The sequence below is a fragment of the Natator depressus genome, chromosome 16 (assembly GCF_965152275.1).
Source record: "Natator depressus isolate rNatDep1 chromosome 16, rNatDep2.hap1, whole genome shotgun sequence".
NCBI classification, from domain to species: Eukaryota; Metazoa; Chordata; order Testudines; family Cheloniidae; genus Natator; species Natator depressus.
This window is the reverse complement of record NC_134249.1, coordinates 22,641,941-22,654,423: the sequence shown is the minus strand read 5'-3', so window position 1 is coordinate 22,654,423 and position 12,483 is coordinate 22,641,941. Positions and strand designations below refer to the sequence as shown.

The window sequence follows — 12,483 nt, the reverse complement described above, 5'->3', positions numbered from 1 at the left end:
TGGTCTCAAGGCCACAGATGAAGGTAGTGATAGAGACTTAGGCCATTGGTCAATACAAGTTAGTCAGTGTAAAGTCACCAGGGCTAGTATATTGCTTGTGTGCCTATGTGTTTGGCTGCTTGTGTCAGTGCTTTGTGTTCAGGAGTGCTTTTATTGACACAAAGTGTGGTGCACTGTGGGTAGGTATCCCACTGTGCAACATGCCACCCTCTGGCACGATACCTTTGGGGAGTTTTTACAATGTTTTGTGGCACACACTAGTTGCACAGAGGGGGCTGGGACCGAGGGGTTAAGTTCCCATCATGCAATTTTCCCCTATCCCATAATTTTCATGTTTTTAAAAATCTCACAAAGATGCACAGCACTTGTCACTGTCTGCCATCTCTGACAAGCTTGGAGCATGCACAGCTCTGCACTGTTGTCATGAATATTACAAACACAGATCAAACGATCCTCTAGTGTTTGCAGAGCCGCAGGAAGTACCACAACAATGGGGGATATGATTTATTTGAGGATAGATTGCTAAGGGACATGAAAAATAATTCAAGGTGGTGGTTGGCACAGACCAGCTGCAGATGATGGCGTGCCTCTTCTGGGCCTAAGAAATGAGCGCTGACTGCTGGGATCAGGTTTGGGACAGTGAGCGGTGGCTGCAGAACATTCAAATTTGAAAGGCCACATTCCTGGATTGGTGTGATGAGTTCATGCCGGCTCTTCAGCGCATTATCACCAAAATGAGAGCTGCACTGACAGTGGAGAAGCGAGTGGTGATTGCTCCTTGGAAGCTTGCAACAGTAGCAAACTGGTGATCAGTGGGAAATCATTTTGGAATTGGGAAATCCAGTGGGGGCTGTCGTCATAGGATTGAGGGATTTATGCTCAAATAAATTTGTTAGTCTCTAAGGTGCCACAAGTACTCCTTTTCTTTTTGCGAATATAGACTAACACGGCTGCTACTCTGAAACCTGGGATTGTGGGATTGTGACTCTTGGCACTGTGCAGGGCATTATGGATGGATTTGCAGCTATGGGATTCCTGATAGACAGCATCCACATCCCTATTTTAGCCCTGACCCAACTTGCCACAGCATACATCAATACAAAGGGCTAATTTTCTATAGGATGCAACCTTTGGTGGATCACTGGGGATGTTGCACTGATATCAGTGTGGGCTGGTCAGGGAAGGTGCATGATGCTTGCATCTTTAAGAATCCAGGACTGTTAGGAAACTTGCAAGCGAGGCCTTTTTTCCCTGATGGGTGGATTACTGTTGGCGATGTTGCAAAACCAATAGTGATGGGTGGGTGGGCAGTCTACCCCTTGCTTTCCTGGATCATGAAGTTGTATGCTGGTATACATATACCTTGATGGCTCCAGGGAAAGATTCAACTACCAGCTCAGCAGGTGCAGCATGACAGTTGAATGCATTTTTGGTAGATTGAAGGGATGCTGGGGGAGTTTACTAACTAGATTAGATCTTAGTGAGAAAAATATCCCACTAGTTACAGCTGTCTGTTGCGTCCTGCATAAAATCTGTGAATATCCCACATTTGTACAGCTGGTCTGTAGCTGTGCCTGCAAAGACTCTTCTGTCCACAGGCCCAGGAGATCCAATATCTCATGTCTATTCCAGGCAGGAGCCCATCTGGAGCATGCAGCTGGCCTGGTTGGTTGGGCAGTTGTACACAATAAGGGAGAGCTGCTAGGTGTGCTCACCAAGGTGGACAATCAGGAAAAGGTATTTCAAAAAATACATGGGGAAGTTTCTGTGGAGGAGGGTGGTGCCTGGTTTCCATGACCCCTGGGCAGTGGAGTTCACAATTGTCACTGTCACAGAGCAACTGCTATCAGGCGTTGTGGGACAGCTGCAGGAGGACCGTTGGGGTTGACGTAGGTCACGTGGTATCTACACTTGCACTACATTGACCACAGCACATTGACTATGGTTCAACACCATTCAGGGATGTAGTGTTACTGTGTTGCCGAAATGGGACACTTACAACAGTGGGAGACACAGCTGAGTGTAGACATGTGCCTAAATAGGTTGATGCATGGTGATTTACATTGACCTGACTTTGTTGTATAAACTAGGCTTAAATTGGAGAGTTCCTATCTCCGTGCTGAGTCCACTCCTGATTTCCATAGACAGCAACAGAGAACACAGAAAAACACTAGTTAGACATTGTTTTTATGCTATGGCCATTCTAATACTGCATCATTCTTTATCTCCTTAATACAACTCAGCATTGCTGTGTACTGAGCAGACTGCTCCTTTATTTTCTCCACATGTTCTCATTCCTTTTCTGAAGAATTCCCAGCTAATTCAGAACCCATAAGCATGGAGAAGTGGCTTAAGTTGTTCTTTCCAGCATCGGTTCCTTTGCACTTGTCTCTGCTCCTGCTGCCACTTTATCCTTCTGTCAGGTCACTGTGGAGAGGCCCAAAGGGCTGAGGGAAGGGTGGACTATTAATCTTCTGTTTGAATTTTCTTGGTTCCCCTCAGTTTTTGTCACAACCCAAATGTTTAAATGTAATGTCTTGTATTTACTCTAAAATGACTTTCATCTGATTTCCCTCTTGCTTACCAATTTAGCTGTCAAAATTAATATCCACGAGTATCCATCTCTAGCTTTCATCATCTCATGTTACTTTCCTAGAATTACTTCATGGTGGAACTGCTGCTGGTTCTCTGCTCTAGAATTATCATGTTACTAATGAAACCCTTTTAAACCAAGATTGCTAGATACAACTGCAATGGAAAAGCTAACTGGTGTGCAGCCAAGCGCGGGCTGTCTCATTTCCAACCTGAGTGTTCTCCTAGCAGAAATCAACAAAATCCACAATCTTCAAACAGGGGTGCCTGAAGTTAGGTAACTAAGCAGAGAGTAAAGTAGCAAAATAAGCCCTTTCCACAAAGCAGTAAAGTAGGTCAATGGTGCTGCTTTAATGCTCAACGTTATAAAAATGCAAGATTACGTGTTTTGAAGGAGTGGGGCCTATGTCCCCATATTTGTTCAGAGGGGAGCTGCCATTGAAACAGATATGGAGACATGCTATTAGCCTATTATTAGAAAAGTCTCTTAAAGTTCAGTGCCTTTGAAAAGCAGGCCCCTTCTTTGGGAGTTGTGGGCATTGTCTACACAAGAAAGTTTCAGTAAGTTAGCTAAAGGTGTGATTTTAAACCAATGTCATTACACTGCTGCAAGCCCCTGCCTGCCCCCTCTTCTTTTGATTTAAACCAGGCTTATTGCCCTTGCCCATCACTGTGCAAAGGAATTGGTTTACATTAAGCTGCAGTAAACCACTTAAACCAAAATGAGTGCGTGCACACGGGCTAGCACCTGTTTAACCAAATTGGTTTCCAAACCCTTTCAGGTCAGTGGTGTGCCTTTCTTGGGGAGCTCAGTCCCTAATCAAGCTGCAGGTGTCTGACCGTGGCCCTCCAGCCCCCACGTTTGGAAAGGCTGGGTTAAATGAGGAACTGGTGGGGCCTTGTCTACACAGGAGAATTCTACCAATGTCATTAAAATGTGTGGGGATTCACCCTTATATTGATGCAGCCACCTTGCCTAGATGCACTTCCTTTGGTCTGAGGGTGCTGCAATCTCATTTAGTTGTATCTGGTAAATTGATTTTAAGCGAGTTCACAGCGGGGATTTGCACTGGTTAAACTGAATCAAATTGTAGATCAATGTGGCAGTAAACTGGTGACACTGTTGCGTACAGGGAAGGCTACAGCTGCTTGTTGGAAACTAACACCTCAGTGTAAGGAAGAGGGCGAGAGGCTGTTGCTCGCTTATTTAGCCCCCTCTAATGAACAGACTAACTGCTTCCGCACCAGCATGCCTCGTGAGCGAGCCAGTTGGCTTTAAAGAAGGGATAAGCGGTAGTACCCCAGGATCCTCAGCCAGGCCCACGGGAACCTCGCTGCAGGCTGGCGGTACAGGGAGCTGATTCCCGCACAGTCTCTCCTGCGGCTGCCGTTTTAAAGCCCGCGCCCCAGGGCGGTTTGGGAGCCTAGTGAAACGGAACCACTGACATGGGGGGTGGAATTAATTTCTCTTTGTCCAACTCCCTTCAGGGCTCTTTCCGCCCCTTGGCCAGGTATCAGCACTGCACCTTTCCCTTTAGCGGGCCGCCCACCGCTTTTATCGGGAGAGGAGCGGGGTCAGTCCCGAAGAGCCAAATTCCTCCCGGGTGTAGCTCCCTGGAAATGAAAGGGCTCCCCGCAGGGCCGGGCTGGCTGCTCGGAGCGCAGGGCCCTGCGCAAGGCCCCAGAAGGGGGCGGCGGCAGACCCCAGGCCCTGGGAACAGAGGTAAGGTCACTCCCCCGCCTCTGCGCTGGCTCCCTACGAGCTAGGAGGAGAGAGGAGCAGAACCCGCCGGGCCCCTCCCCGTCACCTCCAGCCCTCGCCTCCTATAATGCTGGGGAGACGCGCGGGAGCGCGCAGTCCTCTCCGGTCTCCCAAGGGCGGCAGTGCCCGCCGGCTGGCTGCTGGCTGAGCGGGCCCCGGGCCGGAGCCCGTCCGGGCGGCAGCTCCTATGGGACCAAGGCTCAGCGAGCAGCCCCCTGCTCCCGCCAAGGCCAGTCCCCGCGCCTGAGCCGGCGCCACGTGTCTGTGCCCGGCCCGCTGCCCCTGCAGGTGGCTGCCCCGCCCAGGGCGAGCGACGGTGGGGCGAGCGCCCGGCTCTGCGGCCCCTCGGCGGACTGCCGGGAGCTCCAGCCGGCTCGCAGCGCTTCCTGGCCGGGGAGAGCCTAACGGGCCTTGGGGGTCAAGGCTCCCCGGCTGCCTAGCGCTGTCCGCGGCCTCCCGCCCCGGCGCTGGGGTCCCGCTCGCCCCCCGCCGGGCTGCCCTGGAGAAGGCGCGGGGCGGACCCTGCCCTCGCCCGGCCGCGCGTCCTGCCCGCCGGGGCCAGTGGAAGGAAGAATTTGGAGAAACTTCTCCCGGCAGCTCCAGCCCAGCCACCGCCGCCGCCTCCAGCCCCGCGCCCTGCGCCCGCCTCCGGCCTTCCCTGGCCGGGCAGGGCCCTGGACCCCCGGGGCCAGCGCAGCGGGAGGAGGAAGAGCCGCGTGCTGGACCCGCCGAGTCCCTGCTCGGAGCGGGACGCGTCTCTCTGGGCGCGCCGCCCTGTTCATGTACTGGAAGAATGAGCCCGTGGCCCCGCTCCGCCAGGGCAGCCAGCCCCTGGCCGCCGGCGCCCCAGCGAGGAAGGTGAGCGGGGCAGGGGAGCCGGGCGCCCGGGGTGCTGATCCTGGCTTCTGTTCCTTTGCTCTCCCTGCCCGGCTCGGTGGAGCTGCGAACGGCTCCGTGCCCGGGGGCTGGAAGGTGCGCGCCGGGCGAGGAGACGGAGCCTGCCCAGACCCGCCGAGCCCCGCACGTTTATGCAAATGGCTCAGGAATTTCAAAAAAAGCGATTTAGCAAAGACAGAGGCAAATCAGGAGGAAGCGCTGGGCATTGTCTGCCTGAATAGGGGCTTAATAACCGCAAATGGGCCGGGCTTGGGGGGGAGATGAGAGGCGAGGAATCCAAAAATTGCTGCCCTCTGTACGCTTTAAATATCAGCTGCAGACGGGCTGGTTTTTAAAGCCCAGACCTGGAAGCAGAAAGTGTGTTTGTTTTTTTCCCCCTCACTTGAATGGGGAGGATTTTCAATCCAGGCGCTTTCTGCTGCATTCTGCGTTTCAGAGCGCGGGGGGAAGACTTTCGATTTTTAATTACTACCATTAAAAAAATCAAATTTGCAATTCTTTGGGTGGCCTGATGGATTCCTTGATTGACAGCTGGAATTGACACTCTGGATACCTCTTATCTTGGGCATTTACGGCAATTTCTAATTGCAGGTAGTTTGTGTTTTTTCAGCGCCTTGGCTCGCATGGGAACCGAGCGATTACTTCAAGAGGCCCGGGTTAAGTGCAGGCAGGGAGAGAATTCAATCCACATTCAAATTGCTTCATTAAAGAGACGCAGCTTTTGTTGCAAAGGATTTAAATGGCCACTAGAAAGTTCTTATTTATTGTTTTGAGCTGGTTTATATAGGGTGCCATGAAGCCAAGGCGGTAGAGCCCAGCCGGGTAGAACCCCAGCCAACCTCTCCCGCTCTCTTCTTCAAGGTGATGGCCCAGGACGGCCCCCTCTCCAAGGGAAGCTCCCGCTGCCTGGACAGCAAACATCCCCAGATCATGGTAAGGCTGCAGGGCAGCTGGGTGGGAGGTAGCGAGCTGCTGGGACCCAGGAGAGCTGGGGGCGCGCAGGCACCTGCCCCAGTCATGGGGCAGCTGGGGAGTTTGTCCCCATGGGAGCTGGGGCTCCGCATGCAGCAGACGGCAACTCTCTCAAGGGGAGCGAGGGGTCAGCGCCGGGCTCCGCAGAACCGCCTGGGCGCCCCAGGACCTGGCGAAGGTCTGAGCGCGGCCATGGCGCACCGGCCAATCCGCTGCCCCAGCTCCCCTGCGACACGTAGGGCTTCAGCCTGCTCCCACGGAAGCTTTGCCGCTGGCTTCCAGAGGAGCGGGCTCTGGTGCGCGCTGTCACCACTCCTTTGGCCCGCGCCCTGCGTTTTAACCCTGGCCCCATGGGGCTGGCCCGCGGAGAACAGGAAGATGGGGCAGCGCAATGGCAAGGCGCACAGGGGTGGATCCCTCTTCCAGAGCCAGGCTTTGGGGGTATTAATCACAGGGCAGGGTGTGGCTCTGGGGTTCTCCTGCTCGGTCCCGTTAGATCCCGGCAGGAGCCCCACGCAGCGGAGGAATGGGACCCCCGAGGGGCGCTGGGGACTCCCTGGCTGACTGCTTTGGGGTGCTTTCTCCGCAGTCCCAGTCTGACGGAGAGACGCTGCCCAGCACCCTGGATAAGGAAGATGTCCGCTCGGCTCCCAGCACCCCATCCACCCCGTCCGTCTGCTCCCCGCCTTCCTCCTCCTCCTCCTCCTCCATCCCCTCCGCCGGCAAGAACGTCTGCTCCAGCTGCGGCCTGGAGATCCTGGACAGGTACCTGCTCAAGGTGAGCGCCGGGCAGGGCGGAATGGGGCCCAGCTAAGACGGGCCGGTTTGGGGGCCCTGCCTTGGGAGCGGGGACCAGCTGGGTGGCCGAAGGGACTTGCTGGGGGTCCATGCCTGGCCCCAAGCCCAGCTCACAGAGGCCCTTTGTCTGTCCCAGGTGAACAACCTGATCTGGCACGTGCGCTGCCTGGAGTGCTCGGTGTGCCGGACCTCCCTGCGCCAGCAGAACAGCTGCTACATCAAGAACAAGGAGATCTTCTGCAAAATGGATTATTTCAGGTAGGAGACCTGCTCTGCCGCCGAGCCCGGCTGGCCGGGGACCTCTGGGTGCGGCACTCCGGGGCCAGCTCTGAATCCAGGCATCTGGCTCCCTTCGGCAGTTTGTGCCTTTACAGGGCAGATTCGGTTTGCGGACTCGCTGTGTAAACGGGGCCTGGTGCGTAGGGCCGGTTTGTCCTTAGCCGGAGTAGCAAAGGGCCCAGTCCGGGACTGGTGGTGGTTTCCCTGGAAAGCAGGCTGGTCAGCGCTGGGCTCCCTCCCTCGGGCCCAGGTCTGGTCCCTAGGTAAGCGAGGACCTTTTCCTGATCTGTCACGGCGGCACGATTTAAAGGGCGCTGCAGCCCAGGGTCTAGGCGAGGCTCCCGGGACCAGGCCTAGGGGGAGGATGAGGACTTGCTTGGGACAAGCCCGCTTGAGTCTGGAGTTGTAGGGTGTGCGGCCCACTGTCACTAGCGCAGGAGCTAGAGGGAGAAGCGGCAGATTCTGCTAGTGCCACCTGAGTAATCCGGAGTGACTCTGCTAAAGTCGCTCCAGTGACTCCGGATTCCCCCTCCTGTGAACGAGCCCGGAATGCTGCTCTCAATGCTTTAGCTGCAGGACTGGCCCCAGGGGCGTGGTCCTGTTGGGACAGTTTCACCTGCAACCCAAACCTATAACTGCAGGGGCAGCCAGTGGGCCCGAGGCACCTGCAGCTCCCAGAGACACTGGGCCGGGTGGGGAGTGTCCCCGTGTCCCCGTGGCCCCCTCTCCTGCCAGGCCGTGGAAGTTAGAAACTTCTCCCGAACTCCCTCCAGACTCCGGACCTTGCGGCAGGAGAAAAATCCCCTTCCGGACAAGGAGGGGCCTGCGCTAATTACTGCAGAACCCCAAGGGAGCGGCACAAGTCTCCGCTAAGGAAGAGACCAGGTCGTCGGCTTCCTTGGACTAAATGCTGGCGGGTGTGTCCCGGCCCGCTGTCCTGGGTCCAGGCTGGCCCCTGTAGGCCCCGCGGGGCGGTTCGGCGGGTTCGCAGCAGGGCGAAGCGCCCAGCCGCCTGGCAGGGGCCTCTTCCTGAGTGTCCCAGGAATGAATGGACGAGGAGGGTGTATAAGGACAGGCCGACCCCGCCACGACCGCCACCACCCGGCCAGTGTAAACGCTGCCTGGCTGTGCAAACGAAGCGCGAGGAGATCCCAAGGTCAGGCGCGCTACAGACCAGCCGCCACAAAAAGCCGGGTGTCCCGGGCCGAGCCAGAGCTAGGCCTCCCGGCCCCGGGCAGGTGAATCCGGTACAGAACCGGAGCGGTCCGCCAAGAGCATCCCGCTCTCCTAGCCCAGATGCCAGACTAAACCCGGGGGAGGAGACAGGGCAGCGGGTAGCCGAGCTGTCGGGGGGATCTGCCCCCTGCAGGGAACCCATCCCCGCTGGGGGGGAGAGGCGCCGTCGCTTGGTTAGAACCAGCCCCTCCAAAGCCTGGTGCCTTCCTGCGTCTGGGGGACGTTGCCCGGCGCCCCTTGGCCCTGCAGCCAGCGGGAGAGCCCCTGGGCTGGCCCTGGCGGCAGGGATTAGCCCGGCGTCGGGGCCGGGTCCCCTTCGCGGGGCAGGCCGGACCGGGCTCCTTAGGAAGCCAGGTAGAGGATCACATCTGCCGGGCGGGGGTAGAGGCCCTGCCATGCTGACGGCCCTGCTCGCGCTAGCTCACGGCTGGAGTCTCCCGACTCTGAATTCGTGTGATTGCCCCGGGATCGCTCCCCGGCGGGCTGGGTTTGTCGATGGTTTCATGCCGCCGCCTTCTCTCCCCGGCAGACCTAGGAGATCGCAGGAATGTGGCGAGGATCTGCACCGGCTCTAGCCCCCTGCGCCCCCGACTGCAGGGCAGACGAGGGGTAAACTCGGAGCAGGATGTGCCCGGCCCGGACAATGCTCCCTGGGGAGAGAGCCGGCGCGGGAGCCGTCTCCGTGAAAGCGCGCGCGGCTCCTGGTCCAGGGGCGTCGGGAGAGCTCCCCAGCCAGACGCGGGTCCCCTGTGCTGGCCCCGGTAGCTCAGCGCCCCGGGACCTTTGGGCGCCGAGCGCAGCGACGGGCTGATGTTAGTAAGAGCAGGAGCCAGCCCGCCTCGCTTGCGCTCGGCTCCGGGTCAAGCTGCAGCCACCTGCAAGGCCAGCGGGTGTCCCTGGGCAGGTACCGGGTGTATTTACCGACCGGGCTGTAGCCTCGGAACTAGGCGCGCTGCAGGCAGCGAGACCAGGCCCGAGCCCCGAGGAGCTCGCTGTACAGCGGTGCCGGCTCCCCGGGGGTCAGACCCAGCCAGAGACCCGGGCTGCTCTGTTCATCCCGGGCCAGGCGGGCGGCGCGGCCTTTCTGCCCTGCAGCGCACAGGGGTCTGGCCGCTCCCTGGGCAGGGTGCTCTCCGGGGCAGCCCCCGGCCCTGGCTCTGCTTCAGCGGCTCCGTGCAGTCGCTACAGGAGATGACGGGGGAGAAGAGGTGCCCAAAGGCCCGGGTGGGGGGGACCTGGGCGGAGCCCCACAGAGCTGGGCTGAGCTGCCGCTGCCTCACGCCTGTGTTGGATACACACGCGGTGCTGTCCTTAAAGCCCCGGCTCCGGGAGGCTGGGGATTAGAGGCGTGTCTCCGTTTTGAAAGGAAGTTTCCAACCTCGCGGTTGTGGCTGGAAGCTCGGCAATGTCCCCCCGCGGGCTCAGGCGCCAGAGGCGAACACCAGGCACCCAGTCCCTCTTTTGTTCTGCAACCCTCCGGCGTCGGGAGCTGATTCAGATTTGTTTAAAACCACTCCAGGCTGGCTGCAGGGGGGAAGGATGGGGGGGGGTCTGGCTGGGGAGGACTTTAGCTGGAGCTCCTGAACTTAAAACTTGCAATGCGATCAACTGACTCAAGCAATGGTCTCAAGTTGCAGTGGGGGAGGTCTAAGTTGGATATTAGGAAACACTATTTCACTAGGAGGGTGGTGAAGCACTGGAATGCGTTACCTAGGGAGGTGGTGGAATCTCCTTCCTTAGAGGTTTCTAAGGCCGGGCTTGCCAAAGCCCTGGCTGGGATGATTTAGTGGGGGATTGGTCCTGCTTTGAGCAGGGGGTTGGACTAGATGATCTCCTGAGGTCCCTTCCAACCCTGGTAGTCTATGATTCTATGACTGGGGGTTGGGGTGCATGGATCTCCTGTCCCTGCTAAGCCGACCTCTTTCTGTCTCTCTAAGGGCCTTCCCCCCCTTTGCAACCTGTGCACCTCTCTCACTCCCATCCCACTTCCTCTGCCTGGGGGTGGGTCTTTGCAGCCTTTCCTGGCAGCCTTGAAGGAGCTGCCCTTATCCCGGGACACACTCGGGATCTCTTTTTCCCCCCCCTTGTTTATCTTCAGGGCCTTGCTAGCAGCAAATCATCAGAAATCCAAACTTCTACATTATGAAGAAACTCTCGTGCATAATCCTGGCCCTCAGAGGCCCACTGGAAAGGTTCCTTAGCTGTACCAGTCACAAGGAATCAGAGAGAGAACACCCCCCACCGGCCCCCCGATATTTGAGCGGGTTGATTTTTACTGGCTTCTATTTCTTTCATTGTATGAACTGGAGTTGCATAGGGCGACATTTTAAAAAAACAGCCATTAAAGGGGTTAGCTCGATTCATGCCGCCTCTTGTCTCTGTTGGGGGGGGGGGTGTTGAAAGGGGTTAGGATAGTATTTATTGTCCCCAACTTTGCAAAAGAAGGTTAATTGCAATATTTAAATAGACTCCATTTTTAAGGCAATCCTAACTTCTGTGTTACAGTCCTCAAACATCCTGGAACATCTTTGATGTTACGTTAAACACCCAAACTCAAGCCCACAGCCGGCGGATCGGGGTTTAAAGCCAGACCCGTTTTAGGAAAACACTCTCTGCTCGCAGACTCCGCTTACAAGGAGTGAGATCCCGAACTGGGAGAGCGGCGTTTTTACACTAAAATCGAATCGAAGTGCACCAGCGATTGAAGGCAGCCCAGCAAATGGGGGAGTGAGGACGGGGGTCCTCCGGTCAGTGAGCATGTCCAGACCCTCAGCTGGGTTTGGAGTTGATGCAAGCGCCTCGCTCTGCATTTCCCCCCCTTTCAGCTTGGCCAGCCCAATGTTGTTTGCCCCAGGGGGACGGGGAAATCCAAGGCAGGAAATGAGAATGACCTTGTACAAGAGCCGCACACACAATCATAGCGTCCTGGCGCGTTGGGAGAGGGGCCGGCGATGTGTGCCTTAGCGGTGGCAGCTGGGATGGCGTATAACTGGGGCTGTTTGTGTTTTACAAAGCGATCTTGCGGCGGGGAAGAGCCTTGTAACTGGGCTGGCTCTGGGGGAAACAATGAGACGCGGTGGTATTGTACACGCCGAAAGTGCTTTTTATTCCAGTGGTCTCCAAGAATGTCGTAAACGGTGGCCCCGGTCCCGCCAACTCTCGTGTGTGTGACGAACTTTACTCGTCCCTTTGAAATCGGTGGGGTTACTGACCTACATGCGCACGGCCCCTCGCAAACGCAGCCACCTCTGGGGTGCCGGCTAGCTTGGCAGCCAGGTGATAACCAACGTGTTGAATGACAACGGTGGGAGGAGAAGTTTTGGTCAGAGACCTGAGCGAGATCCTGCTCTTGTGATGAGTGTCTGGGCTATTTAATGTCCAAATCCAGACAGACACAATTTGTCAGGTCTCCTCTGAAAGGTGTCCGGGGGTGGATGGTGTGTAGAAAACGAGTTATTTTGGCATCTGTGTTTTTCATTTACTTCCCTACCATGATTCTATGGACCACAGAGGAGTGTTGGCATCCCCGGGGTGCCTGGCCTCACCTGCGGCTGATCGTTTCTCGGATTCTGGTAGAGCTGCGGCTAGGCAGCGCTGGAAGCCGCCTCTGCCTTTGTGTGACTTACACGGGACGGAGAAGTCAGCAGCGACCGTGTCTGGCACAGTGCAGTGTGTGGTGTTTGTTCCCCTTGGAGATACTGGGGCTCTGATTCAGAACCCCTTTCTCAGGGCGGCCTGACTCGTGTGAGCCAGAGCTGCAGGAGTGGGACCCTCTCTGGGTAGAAGGCAGGGGACTCCAGAGATGTGTGAGAGCTTTAACCTTGAATATTCAAGAACTTAAATTTTGTGCATGTCTATCGTGAGTCTGGTTTCATTCAGCCTCCGAGCGCTGCGGCAGCAAGTTATGGCTGAGGGTTTGACTGCAGCTAGAGGGTTTTCCCCTCCAG

The 12,483-nt window shown here is 56.9% G+C and overlaps 1 protein-coding gene across 2 annotated transcripts in view; it reads left to right on the top strand.

Moving 5' to 3' along the window:
- Positions 1-4,176: 4,176 nt before the first annotated feature.
- LHX6 (LIM homeobox 6) overlaps positions 4,177-12,483 on the top strand; it is a 46,633-nt gene continuing 38,326 nt past the window's right edge. The window contains exons 1-4 of one of the 2 annotated variants that reach the window (XM_074974062.1): positions 4,177-4,315; positions 6,113-6,184; positions 6,813-7,001; positions 7,158-7,279. In XM_074974062.1, the coding sequence (XP_074830163.1) occupies positions 6,116-6,184; positions 6,813-7,001; positions 7,158-7,279 (380 nt within the window). In that variant the 5' untranslated portion in view covers positions 4,177-4,315; positions 6,113-6,115. Of the gene's footprint in view, positions 4,316-4,938; positions 5,213-6,112; positions 6,185-6,812; positions 7,002-7,157; positions 7,280-12,483 lie in introns of those variants that run through there. The other variant, XM_074974063.1, reaches the window with a different exon arrangement.